The sequence below is a fragment of the Podarcis raffonei genome, chromosome 17 (genome assembly GCF_027172205.1).
Source record: "Podarcis raffonei isolate rPodRaf1 chromosome 17, rPodRaf1.pri, whole genome shotgun sequence".
NCBI classification, from domain to species: Eukaryota; Metazoa; Chordata; class Lepidosauria; order Squamata; family Lacertidae; genus Podarcis; species Podarcis raffonei.
Window position 1 is genome coordinate 36,384,613 of NC_070618.1, and position 18,027 is coordinate 36,402,639.

General features: G+C 50.1%; 1 protein-coding gene across 2 annotated transcripts in view; it reads left to right on the plus strand.

Annotated features, from left to right (window-relative positions):
• Positions 1 to 4,729: 4,729 nt before the first annotated feature.
• The window catches only part of KCND1 (potassium voltage-gated channel subfamily D member 1), a 73,493-nt gene continuing 60,195 nt past the window's right edge, over positions 4,730 to 18,027 (plus strand). Inside the window, exons 1-2 of one of the 2 annotated variants that reach the window (XM_053370265.1) lie at positions 4,730 to 4,821; positions 6,808 to 8,572. In XM_053370265.1, the coding sequence (XP_053226240.1) occupies positions 7,458 to 8,572 (1,115 nt within the window). In that variant the 5' untranslated portion in view covers positions 4,730 to 4,821; positions 6,808 to 7,457. Of the gene's footprint in view, positions 4,822 to 5,494; positions 5,733 to 6,807; positions 8,573 to 18,027 lie in introns of those variants that run through there. The other variant, XM_053370263.1, reaches the window with a different exon arrangement.

The following is an 18,027-nucleotide window of genomic DNA, read 5'->3' on the forward strand; positions in this document are numbered from 1 at the left end:
CACCCACCTTCTTCTTGTCTTCCTCCAGCCAATTCACATTTTAGCTCTCTGCTGAAGGAAACCAAATGAGCCATTATCTTTGCCTTTGGATATATATGCCCTCACTGGCATGGTCCAGAAAGGGTTCTCTCAGGTAAAGAAGGAAGTGAAATGACTCAGTCCACAGGAACCAGGGAGCTTTCCCTGGCAATGACACAACCGGGGTGATGGAGGCAACCAGTGAAGCCGAACGTAGGAAGGTTCAGGGCAGGCAAAAGGAAGTACAGTGGTACCTCGGGTTAAGAACTTAATTTGTTCTGGAGGTCCATTCTTAACCTGAAACAGTTCTTAACCTGAGGTACCACTAGCTAATGGGGCCTCTCGCTGCCGCTGCGCCGCTGCAGCACAATTTCTGTTCTCACCCTGAAGCAAAGTTCTTAACCTGAGGTACTATTTCTGGGTTAGCGGAGTCTGTAACCTGAAGCGTATGTAACCTGAAGCATATGTAACCCGAGGTACCACTGTACTTCTTCACATAAAGGTAAAGGGACCCCTGACCATTAGGTCCAGTCGTGACCGACTCTGGGGTTGCAACGCTCATCTCGCTTTACTGGCCGAGGGAGCCGGCGTACAGCTTCCAGGTCATGTGGCCAGCATGACTAAGCCGCTTCTGGTGAACCAGAGCAGCACACGGAAACACTGTTTACCTTCCCGCCGGAGTGGTACCTATTTATCTACTTGCACTTTGACGTGCTTTCGAACTGCTAGGTGGACAGGAGCAGGGACCGAGCAACGGGAGCTCACCCCGTAACAGGGATTCGAACCGCCGACCTTCTGATTGGCAAGTCCTAGGCTCTGTGGTTTAACCTACAGTGCTACCCGTGTCCCTACTACTTCACATAGAACATAGTTAAACTGTGGAACTCCCTCCCACAATAAGTAGTGATGGGCACCAACATGGCTGATTTTTCAAAAGGATTAGACAAATTCATGGCGGCGGCTGCTATTATTATTATTATTATTATTATTATTATTATTATTATTATTATATTTGCAGGCCGCCCATCTGACTGGCTTGCCAGTCAACAGCAACTACCCATTATGGCTTTGTTCTTCCTCTGCTTCATGCTTCTGAAAACCAGTTAGTGGGACTCACAGATGGGGAGCGTGTTCTTCCACTTATGTCCTGCTTGTGAGCTTACCAGAAGCATTTGGTCAACCACTTTGAAAAAAAGGATGCCAGTTAATGTGGACCTTTGGCTTGATTCAGTAGGGCTCTTATTATGTTCTGAAAGTATGTATTGCCTGCTTTGCCCCCATCAAAGGAACAAGCACCTTACCAGGAAAAATATGGTAGCCCCACTACCAGGGGTGGGTTGTGGGTGTAAGGCTGCTGTGGGAATTCTTGCTAGTGATTGAGAGCCCAGAGAGCGGGGGGGGGGGCACTAATTAGTTCATCTGTAACCTTCTCAGGGAAGGGACTTTTCTCATTCCCCACTCCACCTTGATGTTGGTGTACATAAATGGTGATATATTATCGATTGATTGTTTTTTGTGAGTAGCTGTTTCTGCCAGAAGGCACTCAGTCAGAGAAACACACATCAATTAAAAACATAAAGCCAATAATATAGCAAAACTTAAAAATCACCCCCACACCACAATAGCCACCAAACCAGTGGGCAAATAAACAAGAGAACATCATTCCTCTCGGCATTAGTTATTGTTAATTCAGGTTGTTTATTAATTCCAGTTGAGAAAGGGCATGACCTCAGGCCGCTAAGCAGAAGCAAAGGACAACACTTCCAGGCTCTCCCCGCGATTGTACCAGTTCAGATGGCAGAGAGTAAGTTGCATGTTCTGGGTGCTCTCACATGGCAATAAAAACTCACTGCACATAGAAAACAAAAACGAAACCTAGAGTCCCATTTGTAGGCAACCTAAGGCCCAGGGGCCGAATCCGGCCCAATCGCCTTCTCAATCTGGCCCACAGACGGTCCGGGAATCAGCGTCTTTTTACATGAGTAGAATGTGTCCTTTTACAGTGGTACCTCAGGTTACAGATACTTTAGGTTACAGATGCTTCAGGTTACAGACTCCGCTAACCCAGAAATAGTACCTCAGGTTAAGAACTTTGCTTCAGGATGAGAACAGAAATCTCACAGTGGCAGTGGGAGGCCCCAATAGGTAAAGTGGTACCTCAGGTTAAGAACAGTTTCAGGTTAAGATTGGACCTCCGGAATGAATTAAGTTCTTAACCCGAGGTACCACTGTATTTAAAATGCATCTCTGGGTTATTTGTGGGGCAAAGGAATTCATTCATCCCCCCCCAAAAAAATATAGTCCGCCCCCCCACAAGGTCTGAGGGACAGTGGACCGGCCCCCTGCTGGAAAAGTTTGATGACCCCTGGCTAGCCTTTCTCCCTAGCACATTATTTTTCGATGAGCAGGGAGGGGATTTTGGGGCGGTGATAAGGAATATGGAACCCCCACCGCCCATCTCAAGAAGAGTTACTGTCCTGGGGAGGCACCCAGGGAGGCCTGATCCAGAGGGTGGCACTGCCTGCTCGCCGCCTACTCCCTAGAGTTGTGGGGCAGGCATTACAACCACTGCAGAGGTCCCAGGCCCTAAGGAAGTCAGATTAGCCTCAACCAGAGCCAGGGTCTTCTCTCTCTCTCTTTTTTTAAATAATAATAATTTATTATTTGAACCCCGCCCATTTGGCTGGGTTTCCTCAGCCACTCTGGGCAGCTTCCAACAAAGACAAAAAATACATTAAAATGTCACACATTAAAAACTTCCCCAGATGTCTACTGAATGTCAGGTAGTTGTTGTTCTCTTTGACATCTGGTGGGAGGGTGTTCCACAGGACGTGTGCCACCACCGAGAAGGCCCTCTGCCTGGTTCCCTGTAGCTTTGCTTCTTGCAATGAGGGAACCGCCAGAAGGCCCTCGGAGCTGGACCTCCGTGTCCGGCTGAACGATGGGGATGGAGAAGGGACACCAAGAGTAATATTTTCCTGATACTGCCTCTTCTGAACTGAAGCACCCCTCCTTTGCTTTTTATTGTGGGAGGTGGTGATGGGCCTGGGACATAATTTTAAGAACGAGAGTGCCTCTGAGCATATGCAGATTGCCCTTCTCTCACTGACTTGCTTTCCTGCGTTATGCATGAAAGCTAGTCAATGCAAAGTTTAGCTGTGACCACCTGGGATGGGGCCTGATCCTGCCAAGGGCAGACAGGCATCACTCTCAGGCAAAGAGTCCCGCTGGATCCTTCCCACCCACAGGGGCCTCTGGCAGCCTGCCTTCACTGTGGCCCCCTCCCCAAGAACTGGCACCCAGGGGTCTGCTACCCCTGAACAAGTTTTTTTGTGGTTTTTTTGAGTGGGGGGTGGTGGTCTATAGAACCATGGATATTACTTATTTGACTTTATCAGTTACTTTTTAAATGAAAATTAACTCAATGAGATTTACATATAAACAAACAAACCAACAGACACTGAAGCCATCTAAAAGTAAAACAGTGAGTGGCCAAGCTGAAAATAGCATTTATTTATATATAAAAAGCAGGATTAAAACACCCCACCCACTGAAAGAAGCCACAGATGATTAAAGAACAAAGGCCCAGAGAAAAATAACTCTTGCTCCTCCTCCTCCATATATTTTTCTCATCCCCCTTTAAAGCCGCCCGTACATCTTGTGGTAGTGAGTTCCGCAGATTAAGGCTCCTCTAGCTTCCTCCAGGCTCAGGGTGAGCCCACGGCTCTCAGGCAAAGGGCAGGGGCGGCAGAGCCAGGGTCTTCTCAACACTGGCTCTGGCCTGGTGGAACGCTCTGCCTCATGAGACCAGGGCCCTGCAGGATCTGATCTCTTTCCACAGGGCCTGTAAGACAGAGTTGTTCTGCCTGGCCTTCCGCTTGGAATCAATTTGATTCCCTCCCTCCCTCTCTTTCTTTTTTCCTTTCTCCTTCTGTGATGGAACTCCTATTTGGGGACTTCCCTGGCTTTTTTCTGGCCCATGTAGGACCAGCCTTGGTGAAGACTTGACCTTTTTTCCCCCGAAAAGTTTTTGATTTGAGTTTCCACTGAAAGGAGGCTGCATTTTAAATGTTTTAATGTTGTATTTTAATCTTGTTTTTTAAGTTGTATTTCCATCAGTTGTTTTATATCGGATGTTAGCTGCCCTGAGCCCGGTCTTGGCTGGGGAGGGCGGGGTACAAATAATAATAATAATAATAATAATAATAATAATAATAATAATAATAATAATAGATCCGTTCCACGGGCGGCCTTTTCTATTAGGACGGGACCCCGCCGCTCTGCAGGAGAAGGGAGCTGGGCTCTGTACCGCAGGGCAGCGGTACCCACGGCTTCCACAGGAGGCGCTCTCGGGACGATCCCGGGAGGCTGCTCCTAAAGCGAGAAGCCGTGCAGAAAAGGACGCAGGAGGGGCCGGCAGGTGGGGCTGGGTGGGGGGTGCTCCTGACGAGGAGCTGACCCCCTCCCCATGGCGTGCGGATGACACCCCCTCTCCTTCCTCCTCCCCCCCCCCGCCCCAATCCTGAGTGGCACCAAATTTGAAATTCCTGCCGAGGCTCCCAAAGGCGACGCGCGGCGGGAGCGCGATCCAAAGTCGCCTGGGCTGCGCACGGGGAAATCCCGGCTGCCCGGGCGCGCCGAGCGGAGAGCTGGACGTTGCCTGGCGAGGCGAGGGGCGCAGAGGCAGCCAGGGCTGGAGGAAGAGGAGGAAGAGGAGGGCGCCGCCTGGGTCCCTCCGTCGCTGCCTCGCGCCTTGGAGAGGCCGTCTCCTCTCCTTCGCGCCTCGAGTCTCCAAGACCCCAAGTTAGTTCTCCTGCGGTTCTTTCTTTGCGCTCTCCTTCTTTTCCCTGCGCCCCCTTTTCTCCATTCGTCTTCCGCATCTCCATCTCCCCTTCCTGCACGTTTCCAGCTCTGGTTGTGGATCTGCTTTTCCTTGCTCCGATTCGCCCACCCAAGGCTCTCTCGATCCTCCTGGCCGGGGGTTTCTCGCGTCCTCTCCGCTTCTCCGGCCATTCCGTTTCTCCGAGCTGTTCCCTGGCCCCCAGCGACTACCAGGCTGCAGCCTTGAATGTCTCCGTGATCCTCTCTCTCTCCATCTCCATCCTTTCTGCATCCTCCGGCCCGTTGCGATTCTCTCCCGCCCACACCCCTTTCCTCACCTTCCTCTGCGTTCTCCAGTTGAACTTCTGCCTGTCTGCCTACTTCGACCTGCCTGCCCGCCGGTCCACCCATATCCTCTCCTCCTGCCCAGCCATCCTCCCCGCGCCGCCGCCCCCCAGCCCCCTTCCCAGGCTGCGTCTCCCGTCCCCTCCTTCGCCTCCGTCTGCTGCTGGTCCCCAGTCGGTCGGTGCGCTCGCTGCCTGGGGTGCGCGCCTCCGCCGCCTGCGATGCAGCCACTCGCCGCTGCCAACCGCTCGCTCGTGCCCCCTCCCTGCCGAATGCAGCTCGCACACACACACGCGCACACCCTCACTCACACGCACACACACACACACACGCGGCGCCGGGAGGGAGGGAGGGAGGCAGCGCGGCACAGTCAGACGGGCGAGCCAAGGGGAGAGATGAGGATCGGCGCCGTCGGGGGCAACGGGAGCCCTCTCGCCCACGCACGGGGGGCAGCCCGGCACCCCACAGCCGGACACCCCTGGCCCCGCACCGGGGTTTGCGGACGCTCCGCCGCTACCTGCTACCGGGACAGAGCCAGCACCCAGGGGGTAAGAGGATGGAGATCAGCTACCCGCGGCACGTCGCCCCACGGATGTGCCCCTCTGCCCTCCTTGCCCCGTGGGTTCGCCACCCACCTCCCCACGGGGACACCTCTTTCCCCCGAATGTGGCCCTTTCCCGCCACAGATTTGCCCTTCCCCATCCCTTGATTGCCTCCTTCTCCCCATTTCTCCCCACCTCCCACCTCCCTCCACGCCCTGTGCTAGAGATTTGCCTGCCCCTTTCTTAATTTCCATCCCACGCTCCCCAAATCTTGGGGAAGGGGGGGTTGTTCTTTTTTTAAAATTTCACGTTGTTTACTCCTGTCTACAAAGCGATGTAGATTCACTACCGCCCTCGCCAAACCAAACTGAAGAGAAAAGGGTTTGAGGGTCGGAGATTTCAGGAGACAAAGGGTTAATGGGAAAGTTTGTTCGGGCCCTGAACCCCTTCCTCTCCACCCTCTTTCTCTGGGGCTGCCTGCTTGCTCGCAGGGAGAGCCCCTGCTCAGCTCCAGGCACCCTTGCAGCTTGCTTTGCCAAACTCCTTGTTGTGTTGCCAAATTCCTGCTCTGCCAAACTCCTTCTTGACAAAACCTTTGCTCTCTTCTTTGACACAGTGTTATTAACTGCTCTCATACTCTCTTCCTTAAATGTCCCTTCAAACTCCTTTCCCAATATGAAACTAGCCCTGGCTCCTCCAGCCACCCAACCTCCAACTCAAATCAGCTTAGAACTGGAGGGAGATTACTTAGAAGTAGCTGATCTCAAATAACCACCCTGCCCTTAGATCCCATTCACAGGAATCCTGGATCCCATCATCCTGCCCAGTCTGTGGATCCCCATTTCTTGCCCCCAAACAGAGGAGGGGTTCTGGGTCTCAAGCTGCTCATCCCCTAATAGCTACTGTGATGGATATTTTATATAAAACCTTTCTTGTTTTCAGCTTGTGAAACTTGGCTAGTTTATAACTTCAGAACTGCCGCATTCAGTCCAAAAATTGCAGCCTTGCACACTATTATTTCTCTCGCATAGTTTTACTTCTCTCTCTCTCTTCCCTGTCTCTCTTTTTTCCATTATCACAGCATTGTGTAATCTACCCCTGTGACCATATCAACTGAGACCCCTTCTCTGACTCTGCTCCCACACCAGGAATACTTTCTCTCTTCCTATACATTCTCTCTCCTGCCAGGAAGAAAGAATTAGTGGAGCAGCGGAATACAGCACTCGTACATTGCAGATTTTCAGAGGGGAGTTTCCACTGTTGTTCACAATGCACAGAGCCACATGGGCTGAACATCAGAGAGACCATGGACAGCATGATCACACTTACCTGCATTGCCTTCCTTTGACCTCTGCCCACAACTCCTAAAGTTATCAGCACTGACAGTAAGGAGGCATCTTGCCTGGAAAAACCCTGGGTGCTGTCTGACTGGGAGGCATCTAGGTCCATGGGGCTTGCTAACATCCATTGAAAAGACCTTGGCTGAGGAGAACAACATCCTTCGTTCTTGGGCAGACCTGGATTTTGATGTCTGAGACAAGAACTAGACTGGATGATGGGGCCCTCTGCTCCATTGATTTTTGGCGATAATTGAGCAAAGAAACGTTTTCAAGAAGGCTTTCAGAGAAAGCCGCTTTATCAAAAGCTTTTCCTGGGACAATACTTAGAGCACAGTTGAGTTTGGATGGTGAGACATTTTAGCAAAGGTTCTGTTATCTAACTGTGTACAACATGGCCGCAGGGGTGGCAACATGGCTGCCCTTTGCCCGGGCAGCAGCTGTGGGCTGGCTCCCACTGGCCAAGAAGCCCATGCCGAAGCCTCCTGCTGACAAGAAACGCCGCAACGATGAGATCTTGGTGGTCAACGTCAGCGGGAAACGCTTCCAGACTTGGAAGAACACCTTGGACCGTTATCCAGATACCCTGCTGGGCAGCTCAGAGAAGGAATTCTTCTTTGATGAAGACAGCAAGGAGTACTTCTTTGACCGCGACCCAGAGATGTTCCGCCATATCCTCAACTTCTACCGCACTGGCAGACTCCATTACCCCCGCCAGGAGTGCATACAGGCCTTCGATGAAGAGTTGTCATTCTACGGTATCATCCCAGAGCTCATCGGCGACTGCTGCCTGGAGGAATATCGTGACCGCAAGAAGGAGAATGCCGAGCGCCTCGCTGAGGATGAAGAAGCAGAGATGACCAATGACACGGGCCTGCCTCCGGACAGCACCTTCCGCCAGCGGCTCTGGAGAGCGTTCGAGAACCCCCACACCAGCACCATGGCTTTGGTCTTCTATTATGTGACTGGGTTCTTCATTGCCGTGTCAGTCATTGCCAATGTGGTGGAGACCATCCCATGCCGGCCCTCTCCCGGGAGGAAGAAGAACTTGCCCTGTGGAGATCGGTTCCCCAAGGCTTTCTTCTGCATGGACACAGCTTGCGTCCTCATCTTCACCTTTGAGTATCTCATGCGCCTCTTTGCCGCCCCAAGCCGATTCAAGTTCATGAAGAGCGTGATGAGCATCATTGACGTGGTTGCCATCATGCCCTATTACATTGGGCTGGTGATGCCAGAAAACGAGAATGTCAGCGGGGCCTTCGTGACGCTGAGGGTGTTCCGCGTCTTCCGTATCTTCAAGTTCTCGCGCCACTCGCAAGGGCTGCGGATCCTGGGATACACCCTCAAGAGCTGTGCCTCTGAGCTGGGCTTCCTGCTCTTTTCGCTCACCATGGCCATCATAATCTTTGCCACTGTTATGTTCTATGCTGAGAAGGGCACTGCGTCCACCAACTTCACCAGCATCCCAGCTGCCTTCTGGTACACCATCGTCACCATGACCACACTTGGGTGAGTTGCGCACATCCTTGACATAATCCCCAGAGGCCTGGCCTTGGTTCCCCACCAACACTACGTTCTTCCCCTGGAAGAACCTCATTTCCAGAATCCCCACACAGACCTCTTGATGGCTGTGCCACCCACTAGCACCCTTGCTTTGCCCAAAAGCACCTCTGACCCAGACTGGTCCCAGACATTGGGATTTGAGGGCTTTCCCGTAGAGGTATGTTAGCTCAATGAGACAAGTGAATCCATTGGTGCACTGAAGTCACTTTAGACTCTTGGCCTTATGGAAAAGCCCCTCTTGAGATGGCGATGTGCATTACTTACCTTACCTCGACGTGTGGTAAACCAGCCTTGCTGCATTCAGAGGCCCTCCTGCTCATTCTGCTGAGTGGAGCCCTGGACCTCTGCCTTGAAGTCCTGCTCTGGTGGCACCAGCATAGACGGCCTCTCCCTTGTTCCAAGTTGGAAACAAGTTCCAAGTGCTTAGGAGGTGGATAAGCATGGAGACAGTGGCGTAGCGTGGGGGGTGCAGGGGGGCCCGGCCGCACCGGGCGCAACATCTGGGGGTTAGGGGGCGCAAATCCACGGGTTAGGGGGCGCAAATTACTTGCCTTGCCCCGGGTGCTGACAACCCACGCTACGCTACTGCATGGAGACCATACACAAGCCTATGCTGGGAAAGCAGGGTTCTGTTCAGCTGGGAGTGGGCCACCTCTCTTTCCTTTAATGTTTAGACATTAAAGTCAAGCATTCTGTGAACTGGGTCTGCCTAGCTTTCTCCCAGCCAAAACACCAGAAAACCGGTCCAGATTTCTCACAGTCCCCAAGTGGGGAAAAGAACATGGCCCCTCACACCTGAATGGTCCAGGTAGCTGTGTGGCACTGCCTTGCAAGGAGCCCTTCAAAAAGTGTTGTGCAAGATGGGGAGGGGCCCAGAAGGGAACCAGCAAGGGGTGGGGTGGTCTGCTGGTGCCAAGGAAGCAGGAGCAGCGGAGAGAAATATGAGTGGGGGTGGGAAGAAGAGTCAGATTGCGGGAAAGGGCTGGGAACGCAGGGAAAGAGAAGCACTTTTGTGTCTACTATGGGTGAGAACTTTATCATGCCCCTCCCAAAATAGCATTTCCTTCAGTGCAATGCTCAGACCCTCCCTTTCCCCTATGGTTTTCTGGCATGCTTGGACTGCAAGCAGTTGCTGTGCTGTTTTGTAGCACTGGTATTCCCTGTTCAGATTTCACACTGGAATCCTGAATTTGGATATATTCATTTTAGCATGGTTCCCTTCCTGCGGAAAAATCAAATACTGATTTGGGTGTTTGTAGTTGTGTGTGTGGTGCATGTCTGATCCTCAGAAACTGGTACAGTATTGGAATTCTGGCATTTCAGAATGTTGGCCGCCTCCAGGGATTTGCTTTCCTGGGCCAATTGACTGCCTCACTTTTTGTCTGGACTCTGCTGGATATCTTCCATGACATCAGAACAAGAGTAGAAAATCTGGTGTCTCATCAGATTTCTACATAATGTTTCACTTTCCAGTTTATTTCAGGGCTCTGCTGGGGCTGCATTACCCTCCTCCCCGAGGCTACCATAAGATAGTATGAGGACTATTAATATTGTGCCATCAGTGTACCTTCAGTAAAAGACAAGTCCCTGCCCCAAAGAGTTTACAGTACCAATTTAGAGAGCCCGAAGGGGCAGCAGAAGGACAGGAGGAAGCAGCAAGGGATGAATGCAATGTGTGTTTCTGTGGGGGGAATGTTTTGTGTGCTAGATTTGCAGACAGTGTTTTTGGAGGCTCTGCAACCAAGGATGATTAACAAAGGGCTTTCTTGTACCCCATATATTAATGAAGCATCCATCACTGGCGCCGTCTATTTCTGCATGGCCTGCAAGTGGATTCCCAACTGAACGAGGATGTTTTATTGTTATTGGGAGGTGTCAGGGGTTCAGTGTTGAATCAAAGTTGGTGAGATTTAAAAGCCATCAGCTTCCATCTGGGAGAGATTATAACAGTGCACTGAGACTGTAGGAGGCCTGGCAATTTGTTTCCCTTCTCACCCTTCCTTTGAGAAACTCCAAGAGAGGGGAGCACGGGGGTTACCCGCTCCCCCATTTTATCTTTACAACAACTCTGTGAGGTAGGTTTTTGCTGAGGGAAGTGCCCCTGGCCCAGAGTGAGCTTGATGGCGACACTCTAACCACTATGCACTACTGCCTTGAGAGCATCTCAGTGCTGCTTGAAGGAAGGTGTAGAGGTGGATCTTGACTGTGAGAGAAAGGAATCCGTAAGGAAGAACTGGGGAACCTCCAGGTGATGCTGAACTATCCCTGACCACTGGACGTGCCAACTGGGGGTGGTGGGAGCTGAAGCCCCCCACATTTGGAGGGGAGCAGTGTCCTGTCTACAAATCAGAGAGGAATGGGATCTGAACAGATAGACAGGTGCTGGCAGCTGAGACATAATGCTTGCCCATCTAGGGTTCCTGGTTCTCCGGATGTTGTGTCATGGGTTTTGACCACTTTCTCAGAGTTTCCAGGCAAAGGAGTAAAATGCAATTTCTCTCAGTGCCCATCCCATATGAAAAAATAAAGTGGGGTGCCACTGCTTTACCAAAAGTGCTATAAAGTTATAATGCAGCAGATGGTACTGCCTGGCCTGAGCTCTTGCTGGCGGCTAGATCCCACTTCCCTGTCCATCAACTGCCATACCAGACATGCCACACACGGGCAGATCCTGCCACCCATCCCACTAGGTGCAAGCCACAGCCTCCTCCGGCCTTGCTGCCCCCCCCCATATCTAGATGTAACCCCTGCTTTTCCAGGCACTTTGCACATGCTCAGAGATACTTTTCGCATGTGCCAAGGATAAGCTCTGCTGTTCCAAACAGATGCAAGGACCAGGCTAGGTTATGGCATAGAATTCATCGTTGCAGGGAGGGAAGCGACAAGATAAGGAATTTGCGGGGTACCAGCTGGCCTCTGTGAATGTTTTCTGGCCTGCTTCCGATCAGGGAATGAATGAATAAATGAATGAATGAGCAATTTCCCAGACCGCCGGACGGGTGGGAGGGGGCTATTTATTATCCTACCAATTGGAACTGCTGCTCTGCTTGAGGCTGAGAGAGTCTGGATGATGGATGAGCTGAGGAAGCCATTGGAGGTGACTTCCGATCTTCTGCACCCCAAAGGGGAGGCTGCGGTTCAGTGAGGTAATAGGACAGCCAGTAATAAGGCTATAGGGCTATAGGGCAGAAGGAGCAGGCTTGTTCAGAGACACTCTGGAGTATGCTCCCCTCCCCAGTGAACCAGCATTCCTCTGCAGTGGCATTTTCTGCACATTTCAAGCCAGTGAAGGGAAACCAGTTCCTGCAGAGCTGGGACAAACCGAGGCTTGGTTTGGAAATCCAGATGAAAGGCCTGGTCTCTGGGTCAGGATTGATGGGAGCTCACGGCAGAGAAGCCGGCGATAAACAGGTGGCAACCGGTTAGGATGGAAAAAGGAATCATCTTTCTTTTACACATTGCCCTGTCCAAACTTAATGAGAATCCACTGGTTGCTATAACATTTCCCCAGTGTCAGCAGCTGAGCTAGCAAGAACTCTTGGCTCCCCCCTTCCCCAGCCCCCACTAGGCCTCTGCTGAGAACTACAGTCCTCAATAAATCCAGGCCACAATTCCCGAGCCCTTCCTCATCCTCTCCCAGCCCTCAGAGCTGAGGTATATCGAACCTTGGGAGCCCTGGTTCCTGCCCCTTCTCTCCTCTCCTGAAACCCAGCAGTTCCCATTATTGGGAAGCTTTAATTAGCTGCCTTGTTCCCATCCGCTCAATTAAGTTTTAATAACTCGCCTGTGCGTGTGCCAGAGAGGCACCCGCTGTCTGCAAACCACCACCCCAGTTCCCAGCATTGATGAGCTGCCTGTGCAATACACCCTGAAGCGCATTAACGAACGGCGGCTTCGGCTTCTGCTGATGTCCCTTTTCCACAAAAAAGAGGGGCCTAAAGGTGCCCCAGCCACTTTCAATCCCCCCTAACACCCCGCACTGGAACTGAGCCACAAAGGCAGATGTCCTGGGCATCCTCTTCCACAACCCACCCCCCTCCGCTCTGAATAAAGTCTCTTTTGTGTCTCACTGCAATCTTTGCTGGCTCTTCTCCATCTTGCCCTCCTGCATCGCTTCCCCTTTATGCTGGGTGAGTGCAGACTGGCCTTTAGCAGTCTGATACCTTGGCGCTGTGGTTAAACCACAGAGCCTAGGACTTGCCGATCCAGAAGGTGGGTGGTTCGAATCCCTGTGACGGGGTGAGCTCCCGTTGCTCGGTCCCTGCTCCTGCCAACCTAGCAGTTCGAAAGCATGAAGTGCAAGTAGATAAATAGGTACCGCTCCGGCGGGAAGGTAAACGGCGTTTCCGTGCGCTGCTCTGGTTCGCCAGAAGTGACTTAGTCATGCTGGCCACATGACCCGGAAGCTGTACACTGGCTCCCTTGGCCAATAAAGCAAGATGAGTGCCGCAACCCCAGAGTTGGTCACGACTGGACCTAATGGTCAGGGGTCCCTTTACCTTTACCTTTACCTTAAGCGGTCAGAATATTAACATTGGCTCACTATCATCACGACAACCACCGAGGGCAGCAGCTCCTTTGGCCTAACAGTGGCAATTCCCGATTCCTCATCCATGAGGCCACCACCTGCCCTTCCCTTTCTGTACCCTGAAGCCCCTCACGGCAACCAGCCCCATCTCAGTTCTGCCTCCTGCGGAGTGCCTTGCAGTAGGCCTGGCACGGCCTAGGGCGCTGGTTGTTGCACCTCACAAAAACCCGAAGATCTGGAGTCAAAAGTCAACGCAGCCATGGAGTTGTACGTTCAAAGCACTCTGGTATCACCTTAACAGTCATGGAGAATCCCGGGAACTGTTATTTGTTATGGGTCTTTGAGTTCAGCACCCTGAACAAATGGCAGCTTGCAGGATGCTTTGGAGGGGGCCATGACTGGTAGAAAAGTCTTGGGCAAGTCCCATTTCATTGCCTTCATCTGTAATACAGCTGAACTCCCTCCATCTGTAACAGTGAATTACCTCACGTTTTAATACAAATTGTGTGTATGTGTGTGTGGACTGGTACCTGGGAGACGAGATTCAAATCTTGACTCAGCTGTGAAGTTTACTAGGTGACCTTGGGCCAATCACCATTTCTCAGCCTAACCTACCTCACAGGGTTGTTGGAGATGGGGAGATGGGGAGAACCATGCATGCCACCTCGAGCTCCTTGAAGGAAAAGTGGGGTATAAATGTAACAGAAAAAACAAAGCACGTATGTTGGCTGCAGTTGGCTGGTTCATTCAAATCAGTACGTAAAACTTACCTGCTATCTCTCGGCCTCGCTGTCTAACTAGTTATCAGGTGACAGTGCTGTTGTAGGGAGAAGCCACACAGAGCAGAATTCTTGCTTTCTACTTGCCTCTTAAATGGACAGAACTCCTCTCAGGATCTAAAGAGGCAACTCTTTGTCTCCTAAGTTCACAACAGCCACAGGCTGTCCAATTCCTTCACACCATTAGCAGAGAGCCTTTTTATTTTTTAAATCCCTAGGCCCTTCGTGTAGGGAACCTCCAGATGTTACTGATCTACAACCCCCATCAGCCCTAGCAAGCATAGCCAATAGGCAGGAATTGTGGGAATTGTAGTTCAGCAACATCTGGAGGGTCCAGCGTTCCCCAGACCTGCCCGAGTCTTTACTTTCTCCATGCCTTCTGCCTCCACTACATGTAGCTTCTACAGACAGATCTCTGCTTTTCAGTACCCTGCCTTCACTTTACTGACTCCTGGACCGCATTCCTTAACCATACAGCATCTCTGCTGCCTCTGCACCATCCTGCCAAGAGCCTCTCTTGTCCCTGAGATGATAAGTCCTAGAGTTTTGGAACCTGTGGCCCACCCACATATTGTCGGACTCCAGCTCCCATCAGCCCCAGCCAGCATGGCCAATAGTCAGGGATGATGGGAGTTGCAGACCAATGGCAACTGGTTCCTCATCCTGCTTTAAAGGCACCCTCATTTCATTGGCGCATTCTCAATTTCCCGCCTCCTCCACTTCCCCTTCACTGTGTCCTTTGCCCCCCTTGCTATGTTGCTTCTCAGGGAGCCTTTCGCCCTCCAGATGTTGGTGGACTACAACTCCCATCAGCCTAAACTATTAGCCCCAGTAGCTGATGGGAGATGTAGTTCAGCAACTGGAGGACCAAAGCTTCCCTCCCCCTGCTTTAGGCTTCTCTACCACCTAGTAGACCAGCATTCACTCAGTTTTCTTGTCCTCACACCCGCCCAGCTAACTGGTTCCAAGGACTTAGCAAAACCTCTCCATGCATGGCAGAATGAATTAAATGCAGCTCTGGTGCAGCAGTCCTGTGCAAACAGGCACCCTGAGCATAAGCTCTAGGAAAGGCATTCAGGAACATGCAAGTGTCTCTTCCTGCACCTCCACACCACTCCAGATACAGCTGCACCTCAGCCCCAACTGCTGTACTCTGGGGGGGGGGGAACCCTACCCCTTTGATTCTTCATTTTCACTGGAGGATTTCAAGGAGAACTGCCCGCTTGGCCTCTTGTGCTGGGGGTGATTCCAGCCCTGGGCTTCCCCCAAACCCGATGCAGCCAGGTCAGCAATTTCAAGCTTTTATTGTTGTTGCTGAGTAATTTCTTCTTATGGGCTAAGTCACTTAATGTGTAACCAAAGGGAGGAGAATGAAATAAATAAATTTCCAGGCAGTGAAGGAGCGTCCATAGGAATTGAATTATTTATGGTCAGCAGGGGAGAGAGGAGAGAACTGGCTGCCGCTGAAACTGGAATTCTGATCAAACACTTGCAATGTAATAAAAAAAAAAGGACTCTGCCAGAGATCAGGGTGTCGGCTGCGAGAGCATGGGGGGCAAGGAGAAGACCGAAGTGGGGTGGAAAAGGCTGGAGCCAGGGATGCTATGGGATGGGGCAGGTGGTGGGGGCAGAGACAGAGTCCAGGAATAACTCTATTAATCGAATCTGTGTTCAGACAGGTAACCAGGTTTGGGGAGGGGGTAGTAGTGGCCTTTAGAAGCTAGGAGACTTTTCCCGCCCATAACAAGCCTAGTTTTTAAGAAAATAAGAACGTAATAATAGGCCTGCTGGATCTGGTCAAAGGTGTGGGAATGTTCAGGGATGCAGGAGGGGATATATTGTCTGATAATAGCCTTTCCAACTTGTGTTAGCAAGTTCACAATTTAGCAGAGTAACATTCCCCCTTTTAAACTTGCAGCGGATGCGTTTGCTCAGGCTCGCTAAATCCTCTATAATAACTGTTCTGGTATTTTCCCCTTATTCCCTCATAAAAGATAAGACATGACACAGTCTTCTATAAAAGTATTAAAAGGTTTACTCACACATCATTCTGTTCACAATAGGATCCCAGAAGGCAGACTTAGCTTAGAAAAGTAACATACACCTAGAAACTATCTCATAAGGAGACAGTCCCTTTGTCCTCTCTTGGCTGGAAGCTTCTTTGGCTAAGCAGATGTTGGTTCTTCGATGCATGTAGTCAAAGGAGAGAGAGAGAGATGGCTGCCCTGCCCTGTGCTTTTGTTGTTACCTGCACAGGTGAGGCCACACCCACCTCTAGTCACATGCAGAGGAAGTCTGTCCCAGCCCAGAAGGAAACAGGAAGTTTACCTGCTGGCTGGACAAACATTCCTCCCCATGTGTAAACATGTTCACTCTAGGAATGTTGTACTTGACTGCTCTTGTGTTTCACAGCCCACAAAAGGCCCATACAGCATCTTGCTCTCACAGTGGCCCACCAGAAGCCGGCGGACAGGACCCGAGTGCAACAGTGACTGGCATTCAAAGGCATACTGCCTCTGGCAAGTGAAGGCAGAACTTCGCTACTGTGGCCAGAAGTCCTGGGTTTTGTCTTGGGTTCCACCTCAGCCCTGCAGATTCTTCCACAGCTCCATTCTGCCAGGCCTTAGCCTGCACTGGCTCTGGTTAGGGAGGCAGCAATTTTCAAATCAAAAGTTGGCAACTACCTGCCGGCAGAAGTGCGTTTCCCAGAATTTGAGTGGAACGTAGGCCTGAGAATGCATTAAAACTATAAAATGCAACACATACCAAAATGCCACAAAAGCCCATGTGGAAAGAAAGAAAGAAAGAAAGAAAGAAAGAAAGAAAGAAAGAAAGAAGAAAGAAAATAAGTCAGGGGGCCTGAGACAAAGCTGACTATCAGGATAAGTCTTGCTTCTAAACACCAAATCCATTCTTCAAAATGTCCAAGTTTGGCTTTGGTGAAATCTCTTGTAAGAACAGAATGCAGTTTGAAATGGGGTTCATCAACCCCAGTATCTCTTTCCACTGCTAGGACACAAACGAAAAATGAGGCAGGGAACATTTTGGCCGAGGTGCAGGGTACATTCCCTTCAGTACCCCATACTACAGCCAATCTTATCTATTGTGGAAGGCTTCCAGATTTGAAGATCTTACTGTTTTCCAGGCTGTGTGTAAGCCACACTAAAGAAATAAATATTCTGTAGCAGGATCATCCAAATTGTGCACCAGAGAAAGCAGGAATCTGTGTTCTGTGTAAAATTATTCAGGCTACTCTTCCTGCTGGGACTTATGGATATACAGTTAGAAAAGGACTATGGAACTTTGTTACAATACATGATTACGGCTGCGAGACTTTGATATGCACAAAGATGGGAGGACCCATTATTGCCAACAACAGAAGACTTAGCTGAGATGGCAAAACTGACATGTTTAATCAGAGGAAAGTCATGATTAACATTGGTTAAAGATTGAAAATAGACTTTTTGCGTGGAAAAAGAAATAATGACATTTGGATTTGAAGATTGAAGATAATGTTTGTTTATAGAAAGTGGCTTTATGGGTGTTATATTGGAGTAAGCGAAGTGAATTTGTGTGTGTGTGTGTGTGTGTGTGTGTGTGTATACACATACAAATTATATATATATATATATATATATATATATATATATATATGCGCGCGACATATATAATTATATATATAATAGCGACAAATGAAGAACTGGAAGTCCCTTACCTTCTGAATTTTATTTCTCTCTCTCTTTTAACCTCTTTTCTTTTTCTTCATTTCTCTCTTTCTCTTTCTTTATTCCTTTCTCCCCACCCCTTCTATTTATGTGTTTATTGTATTTAGATCAAAGTTTTAGTTTCGACAAAAAAAGAAAATTTATTTGATATTAAGTTTTGTCTTTTTATCTGTAAACCCTAATAAAATTTATTCAAAACAAACATTAAAATTATTCACACTAAGTACATTTGCAAAAAAAATATATTCTTCGTTTGCGTATTCTGCTCCAGCTGGTCATGGGAAACTTGGAGCAATGTGAAGCACTAAAGCATTTTATCCAGGCACCTGTTTGGCTTCTGAGATTCAGGAAGCTGAACTGTGTGCCTAG